We start from the raw sequence: 21,641 nt of genomic DNA, 5'->3' as shown, positions 1-21,641 counted from the left end.
ACCCCGTCTAAAATTTCCTAAGCGCGCTTATCGAGCGGCGTTCACCGTGGCCATCTCAATCTCACCCGGAATGTTCTCCTCCGGGATCGTGACGTACTTAGAGAGGATCTCACGGAAGCGTTCACCAGTCATGGTTTCAACCTCCATAAGCTCCTCCGTGATGACGTCGATCACCTCACGGTTGTCTCTGATATGCTTTAAGGCAACCTCATACGCTTCGTCCGCAATGCGCTTAGTGGCGACATCGATGTCGTTCGCGAGCTTCTCAGACATGGAGTTGCGCGCCATCATGCGCATGATCATGTCACCGCCTTGAGCGCTCGGATCCTGGAGCGCCCACGGACCGACGTCGGACATACCGAACGTGGTGACCATCTGCTTCGCCATCGAGGCGACTTGGTTGAGGTCGCTGCTCGCCCCCGTGGTTACTTCAGCCTCACCGAAGATGACTTCCTCAGCAGCACGTCCACCGAGGGCACCGACGACACGCGCGAAGATTTGTTGCTTGGAGATGAGAGATGGGTCCTCACCCGGGATGAACCACGTCAAGCCCTTGGCTTGACCGCGCGGGATAAGGGTAACCTTCTGCACGGCATCGTGGCCCGGAGTGAGGGTGCCGCAGATGGCATGGCCGACTTCGTGGTACGCCACGAGGCTCTTCGCCTTACCATCGCTCAAGCGCGTGCCTTCCATACCAGCAACGATGCGGTCGACGGAGTCATCGATCTCATTGATGGAGATCGCGGTCTTGCCGCGGCGACCGCAGAGGATGGCGGCTTCATTGAGCAAATTCGACAAGTCAGCACCAGAGAAGCCTGGGGTTCGCTTTGCGATCATTTCAAGGTCAACGTCTTCTTCGAAACGCTTATTTTTGGCATGGACTCCCAAGATCTCCTTGCGCCCTTCGAGATCCGGAACATCGACTTGCACTTGGCGATCGAAGCGACCCGGGCGAAGGAGCGCCGGGTCGAGAATGTCTGCGCGGTTCGTCGCTGCGATGACGATAATGCCAGTGTTGCCTTCGAAACCATCCATCTCGGTAAGGAGCTGGTTCAAGGTCTGCTCACGCTCATCGTTACCACCTCCAATACCGGTACCACGCGATCGGCCGACGGCATCGATTTCGTCGACGAAAACGATGCACGGGGCATTTTCCTTTGCCTTCTTGAAGAGGTCGCGGACGCGGGATGCACCGACACCGACAAACATCTCGACGAATTCGGAACCGGAGATGGAGAAAAACGGAACACCCGCCTCTCCGGCGATCGCCTTGGCAAGAAGGGTCTTACCGGTACCCGGCGGACCGACCAAAAGGCAGCCCTTCGGAATCTTGGCACCGACTGCGGTGAATCGCTCAGGGCGCTTCAGGAACTCAACGATTTCCATGAAGTCGTTCTTCGCCTCGCGGACACCGGCGACGTCATCGAAAGTGACACCGGTGTTCGGTTCCATTTGAAACTTTGCCTTGGACTTGCCGAACGCCATGGGGTTGCCCGGGCCGCCCATGCCACCCGGACCACCGCCCATACCGCCACCTTGCTGACGTCGCGTGAGCAAGAACAAGCCCCCAACGAGGAGGAGCGGGAACGCCAAGTTGCCGAGCAAGTTGAGGAACACTGCGCCACTATCTTCCGTGTTCGTGTGCGCCGCGAAATCGACGTTCTTCTCGCGGAACTTTCTGAGCAATTCTGAGGACGTGCCCGGGAGTTGTACGCGCACACGCTGCACGCGGTTGCCGAGTTCGGGCGAAACCGCCTCAACAATCGCGATCGTGCCTTGCTCGTACAGATCAACCTTCTTCACGCGTCCCATGTCGAGATACTCCAAGAATCGCGAGTACGACATGCGAGAGGAGGCGACGTCATCGGCAGCGTTCGCGCTCTTCGCGGCCAAACCGAACGTCGCCGCAACTCCAGCGGCCATCTTGAGGGCCTCACGACGCGCGAGGTCAACCTACGTCGTCGAACGCGATGAACGTCGAAGTCAGTCTCTCGTTCTTCACGCACAGATTAATACAATCGATCCGTTCTCGTCCAAAGCCTGCCTCGCCCGGCCGTACGCTCGCCCGCATCGTCCTGGTCGTCGTCTCGGACGCTCTATCCCGACGACGTCATCTTCCCGAACGAACGCTCTTCCGCCGCTCGCCCTTCACTGACGCCGCGTTCGCTCGACCCTACTCCACGATCACGACGATGCAAAACTCCGCGTCGTTCGTATCGCCATCGATCACCCGTTTACACGTCGCGCACGTCGCCACGCTCGCGAAATCGACTCGGAATCTCTCCCTACGCACCTCGCCTTCGCCCGCGCGCGCTCGAACGACGCCTCGCGCGGACGCGTTCTTGCGCGCGACGCGCTTCTGCGCGGCGCCGCGCACGTGGGTAATTTGTTGAGAGACGGCGTGCGCCATCTTTATCGTATCCGTAAGTCGTCGACGAGACGGACAGTGACGACGCGCGACGCGCGTGCCCTGGCGCGGCGATGGGCGCGGGCGGTGCGCGCGAACTCGGGGGACGCTACCGAATGTGACTCCGTCACCGGTCATAACTCATCAATCGGCTCTCAGTTTTGGTGACGTCACCCTACGTGCGGTGACGACGACGGGAAAAGTGATCGACCACAAACTCGTGGGGAGCTGATCATCGTTAGCCGACGCGCCGCACGCGTCGACCGGGGTGGTCGTCGAGAAACATCCCCTCAAGGAGGGGCGCGCGGGCGAGCACGACGGAGGGATCGAGGTACCAGCGTCGTTGAGCGCGGAGGCGGATGTTTCGTCGATGACGACGCGAGTCGTTCAGTACTCCGAATCGGACGTCGACCAGGACGCCGTGAAGCCAACGCTCGAAATCGGCCTCACCGGTGGCGTTTTGGAGGAGTTCTCGGACATCCTTGACGGTGTTGCCATCGTCTTGCGTCGTCCATCGACGGTTGTATCGAGTGAAGTTTGCGGGAACGTCGTCGGCGACGATCTTACCGATGTTCGCGTGCAGGAACATCGGCCCGCCGTGCTCGTCGAACTGTAGCATCGCGTTTCCGTACACCGATCTCCGTGCCTGAACGTCGACGCCGATATGGTGGGGGAGGTGCTCGACGCGGGAGAACGGCGTCTGCGTCGCCGCCAAGGCGATGAAGAGGAACTCCTTGTCCCCCCAACCCATGTAGTTGCTCGCCAGCGGCGAGAAGATGGACGATGCGTGCGCGTTGAAGAACAAAGCCAGGCAAAGCGCTCGCCATATACGAGATTTCTGCACGATAAATTGTCCACTCTCATGCGTGCCATTAAACGCAAGCTCGGGCGACGGTGGTAAAATCTCATGGAAATCGGGGGCAACGCTCGCCACCCAAAAATCTTGCCAAAGTAGAGCTCCTGTGCTCATGAAGGAAATCGAATCGAACAGCTCGCTCACATCTCGCAGGGCTATGTTGTCCGAATCCATGAAAAGTATCTCGTCAAAATCACTCATCGCCACGGAGAGAAGTTTCATCGAGAATCGACTATGAAACTTCGTTGGCTTGAGTGTGCGAACGGTTGCGCCTAGCTTTCGGAGCTCTTCCGTCTGCAATATCGTCGGAATTTCACCTCGAGGAAACCACACCTCAATGGGAAGCCGACAACCTGCGCGACGAATGGAGTGTATAGCGATCCAGTAACCGGTGGAGTACTTCACATTCGAAGAGCTACCGACAATCACAATGCCACGACCGTTGAACAAGCGTGGAAGCGTGTTCGGATTTGTGAACTTTGGAACAGTGCTCATGTACATGTCAATCCGCTCCCTGAGACGAGCGATATCGTGCATTGCTAAGCGAATGCCTCTCGCTACGAAATCGTTATCGATTCGTTTCCTTCCGTTTGGCATCCGAACGTGCACAGCTGGTCGGATTGCTGAGCTTAATACGCCTCGGACAAGGCGCTGGATATCTGTTCGAGAAGAAGACGCCGATGGTGTGTCGAGCCGCGCGTAGACATGCACAGCACGCGTCGAACCATTGACCAAATGATGAACACGTAGCTCTGGGCGAAACGAGCACTCAACCGTACAGTCTACCGCGAATTTTGGGGCATATTTGTGAGCCGCCGTGTACGACATAGACTTTTCATGGCATAAACAGAAACCAGAACTTGCCGTGAGTGAAAAGGAACGCGCCCGAGCACGTAGTTTCCCAACCGACCAATCAAACCTCGCAGTCGGCCTCGAGTAGGCTGCCCCGTCGCGTGTTTCGATCCAGGCTGGTGTCGCTTTTTTGTTGCTGAACAAGGCCACCTCGGGACATAAAACGCACAGAGCTCCAAACACCGAGAGTACAGCTAGTGCGGCTTTATGCCCGCACAAATCGATTCGAGAACGACTACGAATGCTTTTTCTGTCCAACCTCTTCATACACGGCCCAAAAGCCCGCGAATCAGCGCCACACTGTGCGGCGCGGGGTAGGCGACATTGGATCTCGCAAAACGTCTTGTGTGTCAAGTACATATCGTTGAATTACAAGAAGAAATCGATCGTCGTAAAAAGGTTGTCGTGATAAAATTTAGTTTCGCATGTGCCATTCCCCGTACGGCTTACGTCCGGGCGCGGATGGATCGACGTAGTTCTTCTGTTTGATGCAGTTGCTTCCGTCCTCGTAGCAGGCGATGTTCATGTGCGTCCAGGAACCGGGAGTCGCCCAGGCAACCTCGTCCTCGAGACCGAGTGCGTTGACGCCTCTGATGATTCGGAAATAACCCATCTCACCCCAGTACTGACCCCAAGAGTTGCGAACGATCCAGTACTTGGTGCCATCTTTCGCCGTACCCCAACCAACAATGGACACGATGTGGTTGATTTCAAAGCTCGGCGTGTCCTTGTAGATGCCTCCGACGTAGCCGCGCAGGCCGTCGGCGTCGATACCCGCGGCGACCGGCCCACGCGCGTATATTTCCGCCATGATAGCCTTCTCACCGCGAATGGTGCCGTACTCGGCGACGGTGGCGTTCGGGAAAGTACTCAGCGCGCTGCAGAATCCACCCCACTCCGAGAACGTGCTACACGTTCGGCACGTGTTCATCGCCGTGCACGTGTAATCACCGCCGTTGCCGCAGTTTCCCTCTGTCGATTCTTTGCTACACGCCTCGTAGGGCAGACACGTGTCGTACGGCACGAAACCGCTGTCCTTGACGAATTGGTACGCCCCGGTGTGGCTTCCGCCGTGGCACGAGCCCGCAACCTCCGTTCCGCAGTTCAGAATGTACTGAATCGCGAGGTTCACGTCTTGTCGCCGCTTCTTACCACTCGCAATCTGAATCCGATCCGCCAGCGCGCTCATCGCACCGTGCGCCCAACACGACCCGCAGTACTGCGGCAGGTGCTGATTCAAAGACTTCGTCAAAAAGTTATGTCCCTTGACGTTCGACCAGGTAAAATCGTCCGGAAGCGACGCCGCGTCGACGTACGCGCTCGGGAGCGCCGACACCACGTGTTCGCGCGTGTCGTGTCCGGGTAAGATGACGTACTCGCCGCGTCGCTCGGTCGTGAACGCGTTCAACGCTTTGGAATCCACGACGGTTTCAATCGAGCGCGGACGCGCGATCTCGAGCTTGGGCGCGCGCGCGTCGCTCCCGAGCGCGCGCGCGTTCGCGGTGGCGGCGCACGCGAGGGCGAGGGCGCACGTCGCGCCGACGACGACATCGGTCCGTCTCGCGGGCGAGCGCGTCATCGGGATAGGGGAAGGGGCGCGTTGTGACGAGGCAGTGTCGACCGAAGGCGTCCACGTCGGCACATTTAAATTTGGGCGGGAAGTACGTACGAGGCGCGAACGACGACGAGCGCGAGCGATGACGGGACCGCGGACGACGTGTGTGATGTCTACGGTCTAAGAAACTAAGGTCTAGTGTCCGAACGGATCGCTACGGCTACGATCGACGCGCGCGGCGAAGCCATACGCGCACGCCAGAAGACGATTTTTCGAGCTCAGTCCCACCAAAACGATACGCTGAAAGAAGGCGTGTCGGCGACGACGTGGTGCCACCACTCGGGCGGGATATAAATTGCATCACCAGGTGTGAGCACGGCGTCCACAAACTCGGCGTCTGCGAAGAGTGGGAACTGCTCGAGATCTGGTGCGTCCACGTCGACGCGAGACGTGTTGCTCGACGGCGGTTCTCGAGGGTACATACGGGGCGTCTGATTCGGTGCGAACAGCCGCACGCGTTTCACGCCGACAATTTGACACAGTATGTTGTGCTTTGGATCAGTGTGGGCGGGCGACTCGGTGTTCGCCGGCCCGAACCACGCGTTGACCGCGCAGGGCCCCCCAGAGCCGAGCGAGCAATACAGCGGAGTCTCTATGTCACGCTTGAGCTCCGGACATTGCTCAAAGAGTTCGTGCTGGGCAAGGTACCCGACATTTCTACCTTGTTCGCTCTGCTCGCCGCCCTCGCCGAGGTACTGATCCATGAACTCTCTGACAGTCATGAGCTTCTGCGACCAGTGCTCGTCAACGTACGTCTTGCCGACCTCCACAGGAACCGTTCGATCGCCGATGGCATCGTCCAGATACGCTCGGTCGCGCCATTTCGCCACCGCGGGCCAATGCGTTGCCAATCCCTCGAGAACGACGGGTCGTCCGAGTTCGTTCCACCCGTTCTCGCTCGCATCGTCTCGCTTGGCCATGTACTCGCGATAAAACGTCTCCATCGAAGTCCTCGCGTACGCTCGTCTCTCGACCCCACCCGTCGCTCGCGTCGCTCTCGCCGCGACCGCTTCGTCGACCCCAACGTCCCAGCGTCCAGAAAAGACGTTTATATCACGGTCACCCTTCACTCTCGTCGCCTCGATCGCTGCGCGCGCGTCGTCGCCGAACGTCTCGCCGCCGAGCACGACTGCCAAATCCAACGCCCGCGTCGCCTTCGCTCCTCTCGTCCCACTCTTCGCCGTCCACGCGATCGCGCTCATCGCGTACACCGCTCGCCATCGCTCGTCGACCGCGTTCCACCTCCCCGCGTGTAACGCGTCGTGCGCGAGTGTGCGAACCGCGTCGAGCGCCGACGACGAACTTTTCGCATCCGAGAGAATCTCCATCGCTCTCGACGCTCCAAACGCTCGAGCGTCGCGCTTTAACGACGCGAACGCCTCCGAGCGTCGGACTCGGTCGACGACGGCGTCCATCGCGCGCGTCGTCGACGAGTGCGGACGCGAACGATTCGTCGAGTGACTCTCGTGTAAACGAGAATCAACATCGTCACTATTTCGCGCGCCGCTCACAATGGGCACCGCGCACGAGCGCGAGGTCCGAGGCGTGGAGATTGACGTCATGGAGTTTATCGAACGCAACGGGCGAGAGATCGAGCGACGAAAGGAGGACGCGGAGGCGTACGCGAAGGCGCTCTCGTTTGAATCCTTTAAAATCGCCTGGCGTGAACGTCGATTCTCCAACGTGCACCTCGGGAAGCCGGCGCAGCAGACGTATAACTCGTACGTGCAGTGCGCGTACGATTGCGCGATGAAGTACGCGCGATGTGGGAAGACGCTGGCGGAACGCGTGTTGGGGGCGTACTCGACGTACGCGTTGAGAGAGACGCAGTTAGAGGGCGAAAACGTTTTGGTGTACGCGTCGCCGGAGGCGATAGAGGCGTTGACAGATCTCAGCGATGAGTGCCTGGAGATTGGTGTCCACGGGGTCGGGCTGGCGTTGGCGAAAATGGTGCGAGAGGAGGCGTTCGTGATCGGGACGCGGGACGTGACGAACGTCCCGGCGAGTCGCATGGGCTCGGGAACGCCAGAGGTTTTCAGAGAATTCGACGAGACCGTGGCCATGCACGAGGCGCTCGGACATCTTCTTCAGGGGGATATGGACGAGGAGTTGGAAACAATGCGCGCGAGCGCAGGAGCGTACACAAGTGCGCTGGCAACGGCGACGCGCCTGGACCAGACGAGCTCGGCGGCGCCGATGACCATCTGTTCCACCGTGGACACGCTGTTCAAGAAAACGAGAACGAAGGTTGAGAATGCATTGAAACCACCGATCGATGCCGCCGGGGAGACACTGCTGCTGCCCGGTGCGGCGTCGAATCCTCCGATGGCGAACCTCGACTCGATGCCGAGTTTTGGATGACTTGCGCGAAGCCGCAAACGAACCAGTAGAATTAGCATGTGTGAGACGACGAATGAAGACTGTACTAACCTTTGATGTACTAAAATTGCGTCATATAAAAAGCGTGCGGCGGCGCGCATTGTACACGCGAGCGATTAACGAAGTACAACGGGAACGTGTTCGCAAACGTCCCGGGGGGGCGTAAGAGCCTCTCAACGAGCCAGAGGCTTGAAGCAAATGCATTGTTGAACGCGGTCGAAGCGCGCGCCGCATTCGCAGACACTATCTTCAATCACTCGACGTTCAAAAACGAGGGGTACGGGCGCTCGCATGAGTATCAATCCCTTGAGGCGATCGCCGCTGAAGTAGTTTGGCAAGCCGGTTTCCGGAAACGTCCCTTCGGGCGCGCGGAAGCCGAACGCGTGATACAGCTTCCGAGCGCCCGTGTTATCGGCGTGAACATGTGTCCATACCTCGGTGATGCCGCGCTCTTGAATAAAGTCGCTCGCGCTCTCCATCATCAAGCGCGCCGCGCCTCGACGCCTCGCGCGCGCGTCCACCGCGACGTTGTCGATGTACGCGTACGACGTCCCCTCCGCCACGCACACGCCATTGATCTGACTCGCGCACGGTCCTTCACGCACGCTCACATCGAGACACCCCGCCAACCCCACACCGTCGACGTCCGCCATGAAGCACCTCGACTCGAGCGCGTGTCCGACGCGCCTGGACGTGCGCTCCCTGAGCGCGCGACGCTCCCGCTGCGCGAACTCTCGATGAAACGTCGCCGTGAACCTCGGCGGAAACGGCATCTCACCCCTCTCTAACAAATCGTCGTAAAACGCCGTCGCTCGAAGCTTCGCCGCGACGTCGAACGCGTCGTCGTCCGTCGCCGCGGCCACGCGCACCCCTCCGCGCGCCTTCGTCGCCGCGCGCGCGACAATCTCCCCCCCCGTCCGCTCGTCTCGCTCGCGTTCGACGTCTCGATCCGCCACCGCGCGACGTCGAGCCCCTCTCCGTCGCGCCGCGCCACGATCCGACGCCCGAGCGTCGTCGCCCGCGCGACCCGTCGGCGTCGGCCGCGCCATCGTCGACCGTCCCATCATCGCGGTCGCCCCGACGCGCGCGCGTCCGCGGCCGCGCGCGCTCGGGTCACCGCGCGCGAGCGCCCGCGCGGGCATCACCGCCCGCGTCGCGCGCGCGCGCGCGTCCCCGCGCGACGGTCGATCGCGATCGCGCGCGTGTGCGGGCGCGCGATGGATGGGCGACGGGTCTGTGGATGACATCGCGAGTGATGACTCGTCGCCGACCCCCTCCGTGCGCGCACCGCGTGGGGTGCGGGACATCGACGAGTGATCACTCGTCGACGAGTCCCCTCGCGGGGCCTCGACGTCCGCCGCGGCCCATCGGGGCGACGACGACGGCGCGCGCGAGAGCTCGACGGGCGCGATGTCCACCGCGCGCGCGGCGATGGTGTGCGCTCCGGTGCGCGCGCGGGGGGGGGTGCGCGCGCGCGCGCGCGGCGCGGTGCGACGGGTGACGACGCGGGCGATGGGACCCGAACTGCGGGAATCCGTCGACGCGTTCGTGCGGGAGAACAAGGTGGTGCTCTTCATGAAGGGGACGAAGGCGGCGCCGAGGTGTGGATTCTCGAACACGTGCGTGCAGATTTTACAAAACATGAACGTGCCGTTCGCGGATGTGGATATTTTGGCGAATGAGGATTTGAGGCAAGGGATGAAGGAGTACTCGTCGTGGCCGACTTTTCCGCAGTTGTACATCGGCGGTGAGTTCTTCGGAGGGTGCGACATCACGGTCGAAGCGTTTAAGGATGGTTCGCTCAAGGAGGAGTTGGAGCGGGCTATGATGGAGTGATGTCTGAGTTCGAGGACGCGCGGCGCGCGGGTATTTTTGAGAGCGACGACTCTCGAGGGTCGCGAAGCGCGTCGCGTAATGTTTTCCTAAGATTTTCGTTTGAATCTCACACGTTCCGCTAATGATAACACGCGCGTTCGCCACGCGCGTTACGTCGCCCGAAGCTTGGCGCGCTTCTCCTCGAGCGAGGCGCGCTCTTCCTCCGTCATGCTGCGTCTCTTGAGCGTCACCCTGGACGGCTTCCAATCCAACGCGTCTTTTCCCTTGGAGTGCTTGCTCCTTTTACTCAGGGTGAGCTTGGTTTGGAGATCGACAAACGTGACCTTGTCCTTCTTGAAGAAGAAGCACACGTTACCCCCGCCCTGAGCCGGATCGTCGCGTTGAAGCTTGTACACGTAATCTCGGATGTGGTCGTACGCTCGGGGTTCGCCGTCGACCTCGAGGAAGTTTGGCGCCGCCGCCGCCTCCGGATCTTGTGGAAGCATGAGCGACAAGAATCTTTCCGTCTCTCCGTAATCGTTCTCGATCGCAAAAGGTTTCACAACACCGTTGATGAGCGCACTCTCGACGATCTCGGTTGACTTGCCCGTGAGCGACGGAACGTCCTTTGCCTGGTTCTCGTCGAAGTTCAAACGCACGTACTCCAGAGCCATACGCTCGAAATCCGGAAACACCGGAAGGATTTCTACCACCTCCATATCATTCATCGTCGGGTGCACCGGCGGCTTCTTCGCCGCCTCGAACGTGGCGTCCACTTGCTCTTCGAACGAGAGCTCATCCTCTGGCATGCCTTCCGCGCCGCTTGCCGCGAGCTTTCTCCGCTTCATTTCCTTCTCGCTCAGCCCCGTGCGAGCCTTGATCTTCCCGGCAGAGATATACTGCGTGTTCATCAACCACAGCGCGTCCGAGGCGTCCGGCCTGCTCGCGGCTCGGCCGCTCGCCCCGTTCGCCGTGTTTCTCTTCGTCTCCCGCTCCGCCGCGTTCAATAACAACTCGTGATCTTCCGGATCCAGCACCCCTCGCTCCGTCGGCACTCGATACGCTCGCATCAGCGCCGGATCAATCGGAATCCCTAAATCTTCACTAAAATCGCCTCTTCGCCGCATCCCGTCGTACAGCGACAACGGCGAGTACTCCGCCAACGCTCCGCGATCCACCCTAGTCGCGAGCATCTTCCAATCGACCGGCACCGGTGGCAGGTCATTCTTGAACTGCACGTGACACAAAAACGCCGTGTCTCTTCTCAATCGATTCTCCTCCGTCACCGACGGCGCGTCTCTCGCCGAGGCGCCCCTCTCGCCCGATCGCGCGCCGCGCTTGGTTTTCTCCGCGTCCGCGCTCTTCGACTTTGTCTTCGATTTAGACCCCGCGTCCGCCTTTGACCGCGCACGCGCGCCCGCCATCCCGCGCGCACGACCGCGCTCGGTGTTCGCGATCGATCGAGCGAGCGAGCGCGTCGACGCGTGCGGTCGACGCGTCGCCCGTCGCCCTGGAGATCGCGTGGAATCCCCTTTGCGACGACGTGATGCCCACACGGTTCTAAACAGTATCTACATACGATAGGGTTCACGAAATCATCGTCGTGGTTCATGAATCAAGAAGAGTCTCGCGACATAAAAATCTGGGGCATCGGCGGCGGCGGTCGCGCGACGCCGCGGGCGCGCGGTCGTCACGCCTCGACGACGACGACGACGACGCGCGATGGTGAATGAACGTTTCGGAACGAACGAATGGCGCGCGAACGCGAGCGCGGAGGACAAAGACTTCGACGAGAGCACCAAGGAGAAGGTTGTGAAGCAGATTGAGTTTTATTTTTGCGACTCCAACCTGCCTCGGGACAGTTTCTTGCTCGAAGAGGTCGCTCGGGCGACGCGAGACGGACACGGAGGCGCGGTTGATTTGGCGCTCATCGCTGGATTCTCTCGCATGCGCGATATTCTGGCGCCGTACGGGGGTAAGGAAAACGTGAAGAACATCGAGCGCATCGCGGCGGCGCTCGAGGGAAGCGCGCTCGTGGAGGCGACGGACGGGAAGCGAGTGAAGAGGAAGTCGCTCACGGTCGGCGATCACGTGCCGGATCTCACCACGGATGAGGGCGTGGAGGCGTACAGGAAATTGATGGTTGAGGATCTGGATAAGCGGTTCGTGTACGCGGCGCCGTTCTCTCGCGAGGCGTCGATGGATTCGATGATGGAGTACTTCAACACCGTCGGAAAGGTGCAGTCGATTCGTCTGCGTAGACACGCGCAGAGCAAAGACTTTCGCGGAAGTATCTTTGTTGAGTTCTCATCCGAAGAGGAGGCGCGGGTGGTCGCGGCGCGAGATGACTTGGAGTTTGACGGTGCAAAGCTCACGACGCAGCACAAGTCTGATTACATGGCGCAAAAGAAGAAGGAAAAGGCTGAGAAGGTCGAGAAGGAACGGCAGGCGGCAATCGCTCGCGGTGAAGATCCCGACGCTCCGAAACCGGAAATGGAACCGGTGTTCGTCGGCCAGGCCAGAGAGCGTCCTGGTGGCGGTGATCGTGACGCTGGTCGCGGCGGCGGCCGTGTCGGTCGAGGCGGTGGTCGCGGGGGTGGTCGAGGCGGCGGTCGCGGGGGTGGCCGAGGCGGTGGCCGAGGCGGTGGCCGCGGGGGTGGTCGCGGGGGTGGCCGCGGTCGCGGCGGTCCCGATCGTGGCGGCGACCGCGGCGGTGACAAGCCGCGTTTCGGTCGACCGTATTAGACGTTTGTGAGACGAAAACTGACATGGAAAGACGAAGAATGAAAGCGCCTAAATCGATACCGGTACAGTTAATTAAATCGCTGAAATCTAATACGGCCGTCGATCACGGCCGACGTGGGCGTGATCGCAAGCGACGCGACGTGATGCCGGACGTATCGCTCGAGCGCCTTGGCTTTGTCCACGTCTCCGTCGCCGTCGTACACGTTCCGATGCAACGCCCTGGCGAGTTCGCTTCCGCCGAGCTCGAGCGCCTTATCGTACGACACAGCATTGCCATAAAACGTTCTCTCGAGGTCCTGCAACCACTTGCGCACTCGAACGCGAACGCCCGCATCGTGCACGCGCCTCTCCACGTCGTCCTGAAACGCGTCGTAAAAAATCTGACTAAAATCCTTCCCATCCTCCCCCTCCCTGCGCAACCGCTGCAGGCACATCCACACGTGCAGGCACGTCACCGCATGATCCCTCGCAAACGTCCGTTCGATCCCGTGCGCGGCGTACAACGCGTCTTCCGACGACGCCGCCTTCACCTCTGCGTACAGCCGCTCGCCTCCTCTGACGTGTCGACTCTCCTCGCTGAAGTACCCGCCCAGGGTGAGCGCCAATCTGCGCCATCCCGACATCGACGCCGCGGGAAGCGTCTCTTCATCGCTCACCTCGCGCGCGGTCTCCAGCGAGCCCGGTTTCGACGACGACGCGCTCGGCGTGGAGCGATAACGTTGCGTTGACGTCGACGACGCCCATCGTCGCCGCGTCCGCACCGCGAGCTCCATCTCACGCGCGCCGACGGACGACGACGTCGCCGACGCGCGCGCGCGCGCGGCCGAGGCCCGGGCGAGGGTTCTCGCGAACTCGCGCGCGCCCATCGCGCGAGAGAGTGACGCGGTGGCGGTGGCGCGTGACGTGAAAGCGCGACGCGTCATGCGCGCGCGTCGACGCGGGCGCTCGATCGCGCGCGCGGCGCTCGTCGCGTGCGCGATCGCGACGCTCGGCGCGCGGACGGTGGACGGACGACGCGCGCGCGCGAGCGGACGCGCGAGCGATGGATCGATGGAATTCACGATTGAGCTCGCGCAGCGGTACGAGGGCGACGTCACGCGCGCGCGAGCGGTGATCAAGGGACCGGAGACGGACGTGCGGTTAGTCGTGCACGAATTGGGGGGGATGGGGTGCGAGCGTGCGCGCGTGGGGGGGGTGTATGACCCAGACGAAGCGCGCGCCGCGGGCGGTTCAGCGGTCGGAGACGTGAGCGCGCGGGCGAAAGTACCCGTGCGATCGAGCGCGAGCGGGACGACGAATGCCTTTGTGATCAGAGATTTGCCTCTGATGGGACGACGGAGCGTGGTGGGGCGCACGCTCGTGGTTTGGCGGGGCGGCGACGACGGACACACGGGTGGGACGACGCCGCTGGCGTGCGGACGCATTGAGGCGGACGGCGACGAGGGCGTGGTGAACGCGCAGGCGACGCTCGGAACGGCGTTAAGTAGAATATCTGGAGTGGTGACGATGATGCAGGCGGCGGACGATCCGACGGCGGACACGTGGGTGACCGTGCAGTTGGTCAACCGGGCGCAGGCGGACGCGGCGCCTGAACGGTTTCGATGGGGGATTTACTCCGGTTCGGTCGGCGTTGGGTCGTCGTGCTCGAAAGTGGGGGCGGTGTTCAATCCATTCGATAAGGATTTGTGCGCCGCGGACGTCGACCGTGACGATGTACTCGCTGAGAGCTGTCCTGTCGGCCAACTGTCTGCGCGACAGAGCGAGGTGTTCTCCCAGAAGATCCTTCAGTTCACCGACGGCAATCTGCCTCTAAGTGGCGATGTATCGGTGGTTGGTAAGTCGTTCGTCGTTCTCGAGCAAAACGGCGACGAGTTCGTGAAGATTCTGTGCAGCGACATTTCGCTCGCCAAGGGGTCGACTGGAAACAGTCGCATCATGGTGGCAAAAGTATCCACGCTCGCGCAGTTCGGCATGTTGACGCTGCTCTTACTTTCATTTCTGGCCGCTCTTCGCTATTACAGCAATGCCAAGGGGACGCAACGCGGAAATTTCGCTCGCGTAAACGAAGACTTTGACGACATTCCACTCACGACTGCGTCGCCGTTCACTCTCGGCGACGACAACGTTGGATTCGTGTCGAAGGCATCGTCACTATTCAGGGGTATCTCGTCGAAGCAAAACGCGCACACACATAGTTCTTAGTTAGGCGCACTAGCAGTTGTAGTTTGGAAACAAATGAATTAGAAGCACGAGGTTCACTGCTCTATGCGTCGCCTACGGCCAAGAAGTGAACTGGAAAACCTTGCCAACAATCTCCAAACCGGTGGGAATTTGCCAGGTAAAGAGGGCAACGTTGACGCAGTTCAACGCGATGTGCAAATCGCGCGCCTTTTGGTTGCCCTTCTCCATCTCCGGCACTAAACCGGCCGCCATGGCCCAGAGGACGGTGATCCCCGCGCCCGCAAAGAGGTGCGGGCCCGGGAAGAGCTTACCGGTGCGCAAGTACGTGTTCACGCAACCTTCAACCGCGAGGGTTACCCCCATGGCGAGGAGCAAGTACCCGGCGTTCGCGTGCTTATCCTTGAACTTACCCGCGATGAGTTCTTTTCTCGTCGCCGTGAGCTCGTCCATCTGCTTCGCCGCCGCGCTTCCGGCCGCGGCGTCGGCGTCGGCCGGCATCGTCTTCTTCAACGCCGAAATCTCGTCACCGACCGTGCGCACCTTACGCCACTGCAAGCCGAGCCACCCGGCGTAGAGCGTCACGCCGTACAACCCGGCCAAACCCGCCGGGTGCAACAGCGCCAACGTTCTGCCCTCGAACAACCCGTACGCCCCACCCGCCGCGTGCGCCGCCTCCGGCATCACCGCCGTCGCACCGACGAGCGCCAACGCGCTCACCGCCGCGCGCGCGCGCGCGTCACCGTCCGCCTCGATGCGCGCCGTCTCGATGACGTCGCCACCGTCGCGCATCGCGCGCGCGCGTCGTCCCGCGCGCGTCGCGCGCGACGCCGCGCATCGCGCGCGCGGCGTCGGCGTCGTTCCCGCGATCGCGCGCGCGGCCATCTCGCGCGTGCGCCCTCGAACGCGCGCGAGGGTGTGTCGGGGCGACGCGGTGACGTCGACGGATCGGTGTCTCTCCGTCTTGAGTCATTGACTCATACCACGAGTCCGCATTCGTGCACTCGGAGACAGACGCAGGGGAACGATTTCAAATTCAAATCCCCGCGCGCGTCCGTCGCCGCGCGCGAGGGCGCGACGCGCGTCGAGCTCGCGGCGGTCGATCGCGCGCGGCGGCGATGGTGAAAGTGCGCGTGCGCTCCCGAGAGGAGCTGGCGAAGATCGAGGAGAAGCTGTGCGAAGCGGTGCTCGAGACGCTGGACGCGGCGAAGCGAGACCCGGGATGGGACCAGGCGCGCGCGAAAGCGCTGAAGCGACACCTGTACGCGATGACGGAGCGCGTCCTGGGGAGCGTTCGGGCGAATGTTTTGTGTGAAGGTGATGGCGCGGAGGCGGGCGCGAGGAAGGTGAGCGAGAGTGAGATTGCGGATCCGGAGCTGGACGCGCTCGAGGCGGAGGTTGCGGAACTGAGCGCGCGCGTGGCGGAACAGCGCGCGACGGTTCCGGGTGAGGTGGCGAAGAATTACGCGGAACGATTGATGGAACTTCGACCGGTGGAGAGCGCGGAGGGGGAGGATGACGATGCGGGATCGAGCGGAGCCGAAGCGCGCGTGGACGGCGAGGCGATGGAGGCGCTGCGCAAGGAGTTGGACGCGAATCTGGCGCAGATGCCCGAGCTTCAGGCTCGATTACAGGAGGCTTTATCAAAGCTCGGTAGGCTCATGGGTGAATTGGACCTTCAAAGACAGCGCGCGCCCCCGGGAACGATCGAGAGAGCCATCAACGCGCCCGCGGGCGGCGACACGCCGGCGACGGGAGAGCTTGCACCCGGCGGTGACGTCGCGACTCGCAGGCGATTGGCGCACGAGTTGCAACCTATACCCATAAAGTGATGTCATATCGTCTTGTAACAAAAGCAACCTACATTTCTATGTGATGCATCGTGTGTGCGTGTACATGTTTCCTAAGTACTGTTTCCGCGGCCGTTCACCGACGTCGAGAGCTGCGAGTCGGTTTCTCCTCCACCGGACCATCATTCAAAGTGTGCTCATTCGCCGTGGCTTCGCCCTCGTCAGCATCTTCGATATCGTCTTCCTGCTCTACTGGATCCACGGTCTTCGACACCTTGAACGGCGATCGAATATCCACTGGATCGGACGGAGCACGCTTTCGCTGACGTTCCATCGACGCGCCCTTGGAGCGCGCGGCCAACTTGTCAGAGAACTCGATCAAAGGAGTGGATCGCGCGTCTTCGCTATCCACTTTCGTCAAGGCATTGTCAACGACGACCGTCAAAGCCTTACCATCCACCGCCGAGAGCTTCGGAAGGAAGGGTACTAATCCACGCGCCAGGAAAGAAAACTGATCGTACACGGGCTCGGGCACAAGGATGGAGCCCACAGCTTCTTCAAACAGAATGCGAATTACGAATCGATCACGTCGCGAAGACAGCGCAAATATGTCGCTCAGCCGTTTCGCCAGATCCTCGAAAGCGTCGAGAAGAAGTTGCCTGTTCCCAAGATCTGCTCGGAGCACTTCGTGATACGCACTCTGCAGAGCCGTGAGAATGGCGCGCACGAGCACTTGGGGGCCAGTTCGTCGCAAGTCGTTGCAGTACGTACGAATCGCAGCATCGACCCAAGGTCCGGTGATCTTGAAGTTGGACAAGAAGTCTGCGCCGATAGCGCCGTTTGCGGCGATTTTCTCTTCGTGCATGGAGATGCGGTATGCCAAACGCGCCGAGTCCAAATCGGCATCTTTTTGCGCGTCATCGGGAGTGATGAGCGCAGACGTGTGCTGCCAAACCTCCGCGCTGTCGTCAGTACTAAGGCGTAACTGTAAGCTTCGCGCGGGATGAGCAGCCGGGAGCGTGCTCGCGTTGTAGTAGTACAGAACCATATCGCAAATGGACGCAATCAAGGACCGTCTGAGGTTGTCTGAATCAGGATACATGTCGGTGGAGCGGCGCAAGATGTGCATGATGTTGGAGACAAAGGCGTCTCGCTCGGCAAGATGTTCGTTCACTCGCGTTGCCGTCGTAGTTTCGCTATCCATAAGCTCGAGAGCTTGCCAAATGAGGAAAAACGACACCGAAGAGCACGCCATCGCGACGGACTCCTCTCCGGCTGGCATCGGCGAGCGAGCCACCTCCGAGATGAACTGCGACAATTCGTTCACTACGTGCACCCCGCTCGAAATGTTACACTTCGAGATCAAAGCGCGGACGCGGTTCAAGTTCATGCGGAGCTCGAACGCGTACCCCTCGTCCTCATTCACAAGGTTTTTGTCGCCCTTCGTCATTAATCCACGAACGTGCTTCAACACCTTTGAAACTCGAGAAGCCAAATCGTGAATCGTGCTGTCCAAAATTGGTTGCGCAAACGGAGCAGTCGCCTCGAAGCCTTCATTGCAGAAGTAGTTGAAAGCCTCACTACACGCCTCCAACACGCGTTTATCGCTGTGCTTGAAGAAAATGTCCTTAATTTGCTCCGCAAGGGCCGTGAACTGTTCTTCTTCATGATTCAAAGCGAAGCGCTCAAGCTTGATGAAGTGCACCACTTCGACGAGCGGACCAATCACTCCGGACTCCGCCTGATATTTCGCCATTGCCTCTGAGATGATCGGGCCGATTTCGTTTGTGATCTTCTCGTGCGCTGCATCGATCGCGTTCCTAGCCTTGGCGCTGATTTTGATGGCCGTCTTACTGAACGGTTTAGACACATCTTCGCCCATTGACTTGCGCATCGCCAACACCAAAATATTCGCAATAATGACAGCGTCGGCCGTTTCCATGTCCGTATCCTTCAGAATCGTAACTAGGGTTCCAGGTTCGGACAGCACGCCGTACACCCCGAACAAACCATCGATAATCTTGCCGTAGCCACCATTTTCATCGCCGATGTCGATCAGGAGTTGCGCGATCCCGTGAAGCTCCTGTTCAGCCGCATCATAATGATCGGACGAAAGCTCGCGCTCCTTGCGATACGTCTCGCTAAGCACGGGCATGATCGTTTTCGTCGCCCGAGCCGCGGCGGTACGAATAGACGGATGCCTGTCCATTATGAGGGTGGTGACAAACTTCATGTGCCCTGGTGCCAGCTCGATATGTTCGTGCAGCACGGCGGAGAGGCGAATGGCCTCCACGACAACTTGGTGATCGATATCACGCAACATCTCCGCGATGCGATCTCTAAAGCGAGCGAAGAAACTGTCCATCATGGCCAAGTGAGACTGACTCGAAGCCAAGGTTCTGAGGGCGCTCAAAACTTCCAAACGAACGACGGGCATCTTGTCATTCAGGCTCCAACCGAGATACTTCAAGTAAAAGTCGGTAAGAAACACGAGCTGGTGCTTATACATCCATTTACCAAGCGACGCTATGCACATAGCGCGAATATGCTCGTCCGTGTCGCGGAATCGGTGCGTGAACACCTTGGTGAACATGTCGTTGATGTAGTTCTCCACCAGCTCGATTTGCTCCTGAGCGCTTTCAATCGAACGTTTCAAACTCTTCACAATTTCAGCATCGACCCCATTCTTCTTCTTCGTTTCATTATCCAGCTGGTTTTGCTTCAAATCGCGGGTGCTTTGCAAGCTGTTCACCACTGAAATCAAGCTCGTGATGATTTGCAAGCCCATCATTGTCGCCGCCGCGCGCATGGGGCGCGCCTTGCACTGCGCGCACGTGGTCACGATCTCCGCCACGGACGCGTACAGCCGACCGTCGAACAGCTCTTCTCCTTCTGCTGTGTCTTTGATGAGTTTATCGGTAAACTCCATAAAGTTCTCGCGGAACCCTTTGAAGTCTTGCGAACGCTTTGCGAGCGGATCTTCGCCGTACAGACTCCCTGTCACCATGTCCTCCATGACGCGATTCATGATGGTCACGCAGTCGCTTCGCTGCACCTCCATCGCCGTCACGCCCGTCGTACATCCCGCCGCTTTGGTCAACAGCGAGAACACCTCGGCGATCGCCGTGATATCGCTCGAGTTGTACCTCGCCCGCCACTCGTTCGCGAGCAACAGCACCGCCGCGCCTTGGACCCGCAACAAGTCAAACAAATCACCGTTCACCTCCTCCCCCTCCTCATCCGCGCCTCGATCACTCACCGCACCCGCGTTTTCGTTTCGATTACGCAGCGCCTCCGACTCCACCACCGGCTTCTTCTTTCGCTTTCCGCTTCGGCTCTTTTTCGCCGGCGCGCTCGCATCCGCGTTCTCGTTCCCTCCTCGCTTCGTCACCGGTTCCGACGCTCCGCTCTTCCGCGCCCGCGGCGGCATCCGTACCCCTCACCCGCCTCCGCGCCACGTCCTCGCCCTCGCTCTCGGCACCGCGTCACCGTTTCACGCACGGATTCCCCGTCTGTCGATTTTCAAAATTTCAAAGCTCCACCCCGACACGTCCTCGCGTCCACCGTCGCCGTTCACGCCGCCGTCGCCGCGCCGCGTCCGATCGCGCGCGCGCACGTTCGTCCCCGCTCGTCGACGTCCGCGCGTCGTGTGCCGCGCGCGCGTCGCGCGTCGTCGACGTCGCGCCGTCCGTCGGGCGGCACACAAAGGTCCGCGGTCGCACTGTATGAGACGAATCCACCCAAAAGGTCCGCGATCGCACTGTATGAGACGAATCCACCTCGAGGCCACCGCGCGCGTCGACGTCGTTCGCCGCGTCGCGTCTCGCCGCGCGCGTCATGCGCTCGACGGCGCCCGCGCGCGGGCGCTCGACGTCCACGCGCGTGCGCGCGCGCGCGGACGACGGACGGGGACGACGCCCGACGGGGGCGACGCGCGGACGACGACCGACGCATCGGGAAAAACTCGGACACGAGTGGACGTACGACGCGCGCGCGGAGGACGGGCGCGCGGGGGCGAGCGAGGGACGTGGGTCCGCACCCGTGGTCGATCGGTGGTTGAGCGCGAGCGAGAGCGATGGGTTCGAGTATCGAGGGGCGTGGTTGGCGACGGGACGGATGGGAGGGGCGACGCCGGATCCGGCGTTCGGGGAACGATTGCGCGCGATGAAGATCACGGCGGGGAGGTATCGAGAGGCGGGGATGGACGCGAGCGCGTACGCGCCGGGTGGGTCGGCGTACGAGGCGTTTTTGGGGGAACACGTGCTCGAACACGTGCGTTTGGCGAGACTGTTGTATCGCTGGCGGATGAATTTCTTGGTTCGGTTCAATCGCGAACCAGAGTTCGAGGACATGCCGAACGCGATACGACACATCGAGTCGAATTACATCTCGCTTGGGTTCAGGATTGCCGAGATCGAGAGACTCTGAGCGTGGGGACGCCCCACGCGACGCATTAAGTTATAGCGACGCCGAGTGGATGTGGATAACGCGTCGGCGCCGGTACGTTTTAGACGCGCGCGGCGTTTCACACGCGCTTCGTTCACGCGCTTGTAAAGTAGATACCATCAGGTTCTGTACAACAAAAATTGAATCCGATACGTCCGACTCTAAATGTCGTCGGCGTCGCGACCGTCGCGTCGTTCGTCCGCGACCGTCGAGTCAATCGTCGAGTTTCACCCCGACCGCGATGTTCGTCACCACTCGTCCGTCCACCGTCAACGTCGGCGGATTCTCCACCACCACCATGTTCTCCATCGTCAGCGCCGTCGTCGCGGGACCACCTCGAGCGGCGCTCGCGTCGTCCGCGCGTCCGCCGTCCAAACGTCCCGCGCCCGTCTCGCACCGCGTCACCGTCCCGCACACCGCGCACCGCACCGCCGCCGCGCCCGCCGGATACGCCAGCGTGCACCGACATCCATCACACCGCACCCGCGACGTCTCCGCGCTCGTCCTCGACCGCGGTCTCACCGGGCCGTCGTCCTCGTCCGCCCCGCCGCCCCCCCC

The 21,641-nt window shown here is 60.9% G+C and overlaps 16 protein-coding genes across 16 annotated transcripts; 6 read left to right on the top strand and 10 right to left on the bottom strand.

Annotated features, from left to right (window-relative positions):
* Positions 1-27: 27 nt before the first annotated feature.
* Positions 28-2,410, bottom strand: OT_ostta01g04920 (P-loop containing nucleoside triphosphate hydrolase; the record flags this gene model as incomplete). The annotated part of the gene is made up of 2 exons (XM_022985434.1): positions 28-1,953; positions 2,294-2,410. The coding sequence occupies 2 exons, from the start codon at positions 2,408-2,410 to the stop codon at positions 28-30; spliced, it is 2,043 nt and encodes a 680-aa protein (XP_022838311.1).
* Positions 2,411-2,645: 235 nt separating this feature from the next.
* On the bottom strand, positions 2,646-4,091 carry OT_ostta01g04910 (Alpha-mannosyltransferase; the record flags this gene model as incomplete). The annotated part of the gene is made up of 1 exon (XM_022985433.1): positions 2,646-4,091. One exon carries the CDS (start codon positions 4,089-4,091, stop codon positions 2,646-2,648), a length of 1,446 nt encoding a protein of 481 aa, XP_022838310.1.
* Positions 4,092-4,530: 439 nt separating this feature from the next.
* OT_ostta01g04900 (Peptidase C1A, papain C-terminal) lies at positions 4,531-5,694 on the bottom strand (the record flags this gene model as incomplete). The annotated part of the gene is made up of 1 exon (XM_003074497.1): positions 4,531-5,694. The coding sequence occupies one exon, from the start codon at positions 5,692-5,694 to the stop codon at positions 4,531-4,533; it is 1,164 nt and encodes a 387-aa protein (XP_003074544.1).
* A 254-nt stretch (positions 5,695-5,948) lies between these two features.
* OT_ostta01g04890 (JmjC domain) lies at positions 5,949-7,145 on the bottom strand (the record flags this gene model as incomplete). The annotated part of the gene is made up of 1 exon (XM_022985432.1): positions 5,949-7,145. The coding sequence occupies one exon, from the start codon at positions 7,143-7,145 to the stop codon at positions 5,949-5,951; it is 1,197 nt and encodes a 398-aa protein (XP_022838309.1).
* A 97-nt stretch (positions 7,146-7,242) lies between these two features.
* On the top strand, positions 7,243-8,091 carry OT_ostta01g04880 (Small nuclear RNA activating complex (SNAPc),subunit SNAP43; the record flags this gene model as incomplete). Its single annotated transcript, XM_003074495.1, has 1 exon — positions 7,243-8,091. One exon carries the CDS (start codon positions 7,243-7,245, stop codon positions 8,089-8,091), a length of 849 nt encoding a protein of 282 aa, XP_003074542.1.
* A 191-nt stretch (positions 8,092-8,282) lies between these two features.
* On the bottom strand, positions 8,283-9,158 carry OT_ostta01g04870 (Acyl-CoA N-acyltransferase; the record flags this gene model as incomplete). The annotated part of the gene is made up of 1 exon (XM_003074494.1): positions 8,283-9,158. One exon carries the CDS (start codon positions 9,156-9,158, stop codon positions 8,283-8,285), a length of 876 nt encoding a protein of 291 aa, XP_003074541.1.
* Positions 9,159-9,519: 361 nt separating this feature from the next.
* On the top strand, positions 9,520-9,945 carry OT_ostta01g04860 (Monothiol glutaredoxin-related; the record flags this gene model as incomplete). Its single annotated transcript, XM_022985430.1, has 1 exon — positions 9,520-9,945. The coding sequence occupies one exon, from the start codon at positions 9,520-9,522 to the stop codon at positions 9,943-9,945; it is 426 nt and encodes a 141-aa protein (XP_022838308.1).
* A 149-nt stretch (positions 9,946-10,094) lies between these two features.
* OT_ostta01g04850 (RNA polymerase II-associated, Paf1) lies at positions 10,095-11,348 on the bottom strand (the record flags this gene model as incomplete). Its single annotated transcript, XM_022985429.1, has 1 exon — positions 10,095-11,348. The coding sequence occupies one exon, from the start codon at positions 11,346-11,348 to the stop codon at positions 10,095-10,097; it is 1,254 nt and encodes a 417-aa protein (XP_022838307.1).
* A 298-nt stretch (positions 11,349-11,646) lies between these two features.
* Positions 11,647-12,669, top strand: OT_ostta01g04840 (Nucleotide-binding, alpha-beta plait; the record flags this gene model as incomplete). Its single annotated transcript, XM_003074492.1, has 1 exon — positions 11,647-12,669. One exon carries the CDS (start codon positions 11,647-11,649, stop codon positions 12,667-12,669), a length of 1,023 nt encoding a protein of 340 aa, XP_003074539.1.
* Positions 12,670-12,737: 68 nt separating this feature from the next.
* On the bottom strand, positions 12,738-13,442 carry OT_ostta01g04830 (Ubiquinol-cytochrome c chaperone/UPF0174; the record flags this gene model as incomplete). Its single annotated transcript, XM_022985428.1, has 1 exon — positions 12,738-13,442. The coding sequence occupies one exon, from the start codon at positions 13,440-13,442 to the stop codon at positions 12,738-12,740; it is 705 nt and encodes a 234-aa protein (XP_022838306.1).
* A 148-nt stretch (positions 13,443-13,590) lies between these two features.
* Positions 13,591-14,871, top strand: OT_ostta01g04820 (Superoxide dismutase, copper/zinc binding domain; the record flags this gene model as incomplete). Its single annotated transcript, XM_003074490.2, has 1 exon — positions 13,591-14,871. The coding sequence occupies one exon, from the start codon at positions 13,591-13,593 to the stop codon at positions 14,869-14,871; it is 1,281 nt and encodes a 426-aa protein (XP_003074537.2).
* A 72-nt stretch (positions 14,872-14,943) lies between these two features.
* OT_ostta01g04810 (Protein of unknown function DUF4079) lies at positions 14,944-15,639 on the bottom strand (the record flags this gene model as incomplete). The annotated part of the gene is made up of 1 exon (XM_003074489.2): positions 14,944-15,639. The coding sequence occupies one exon, from the start codon at positions 15,637-15,639 to the stop codon at positions 14,944-14,946; it is 696 nt and encodes a 231-aa protein (XP_003074536.2).
* Positions 15,640-15,965: 326 nt separating this feature from the next.
* OT_ostta01g04800 (unnamed product) lies at positions 15,966-16,679 on the top strand (the record flags this gene model as incomplete). Its single annotated transcript, XM_003074488.1, has 1 exon — positions 15,966-16,679. The coding sequence occupies one exon, from the start codon at positions 15,966-15,968 to the stop codon at positions 16,677-16,679; it is 714 nt and encodes a 237-aa protein (XP_003074535.1).
* A 94-nt stretch (positions 16,680-16,773) lies between these two features.
* Positions 16,774-20,067, bottom strand: OT_ostta01g04790 (STAG; the record flags this gene model as incomplete). The annotated part of the gene is made up of 1 exon (XM_003074487.1): positions 16,774-20,067. One exon carries the CDS (start codon positions 20,065-20,067, stop codon positions 16,774-16,776), a length of 3,294 nt encoding a protein of 1,097 aa, XP_003074534.1.
* Positions 20,068-20,474: 407 nt separating this feature from the next.
* Positions 20,475-21,065, top strand: OT_ostta01g04780 (unnamed product; the record flags this gene model as incomplete). The annotated part of the gene is made up of 1 exon (XM_003074486.2): positions 20,475-21,065. One exon carries the CDS (start codon positions 20,475-20,477, stop codon positions 21,063-21,065), a length of 591 nt encoding a protein of 196 aa, XP_003074533.2.
* A 231-nt stretch (positions 21,066-21,296) lies between these two features.
* Positions 21,297-21,641, bottom strand: OT_ostta01g04770 (Zinc finger, LSD1-type; the record flags this gene model as incomplete). The annotated part of the gene is made up of 1 exon (XM_022985427.1): positions 21,297-21,641. A coding segment is annotated over one exon (345 nt), but the record flags the coding sequence as incomplete, so codon positions are not given.

The sequence above is a fragment of the Ostreococcus tauri genome (assembly GCF_000214015.3).
Source record: "Ostreococcus tauri WGS project CAID00000000 data, contig chromosome 01, whole genome shotgun sequence".
Classification (NCBI taxonomy): domain Eukaryota; kingdom Viridiplantae; phylum Chlorophyta; class Mamiellophyceae; order Mamiellales; family Bathycoccaceae; genus Ostreococcus; species Ostreococcus tauri.
This window is presented reverse-complemented; position numbering and strand designations above follow the sequence as displayed.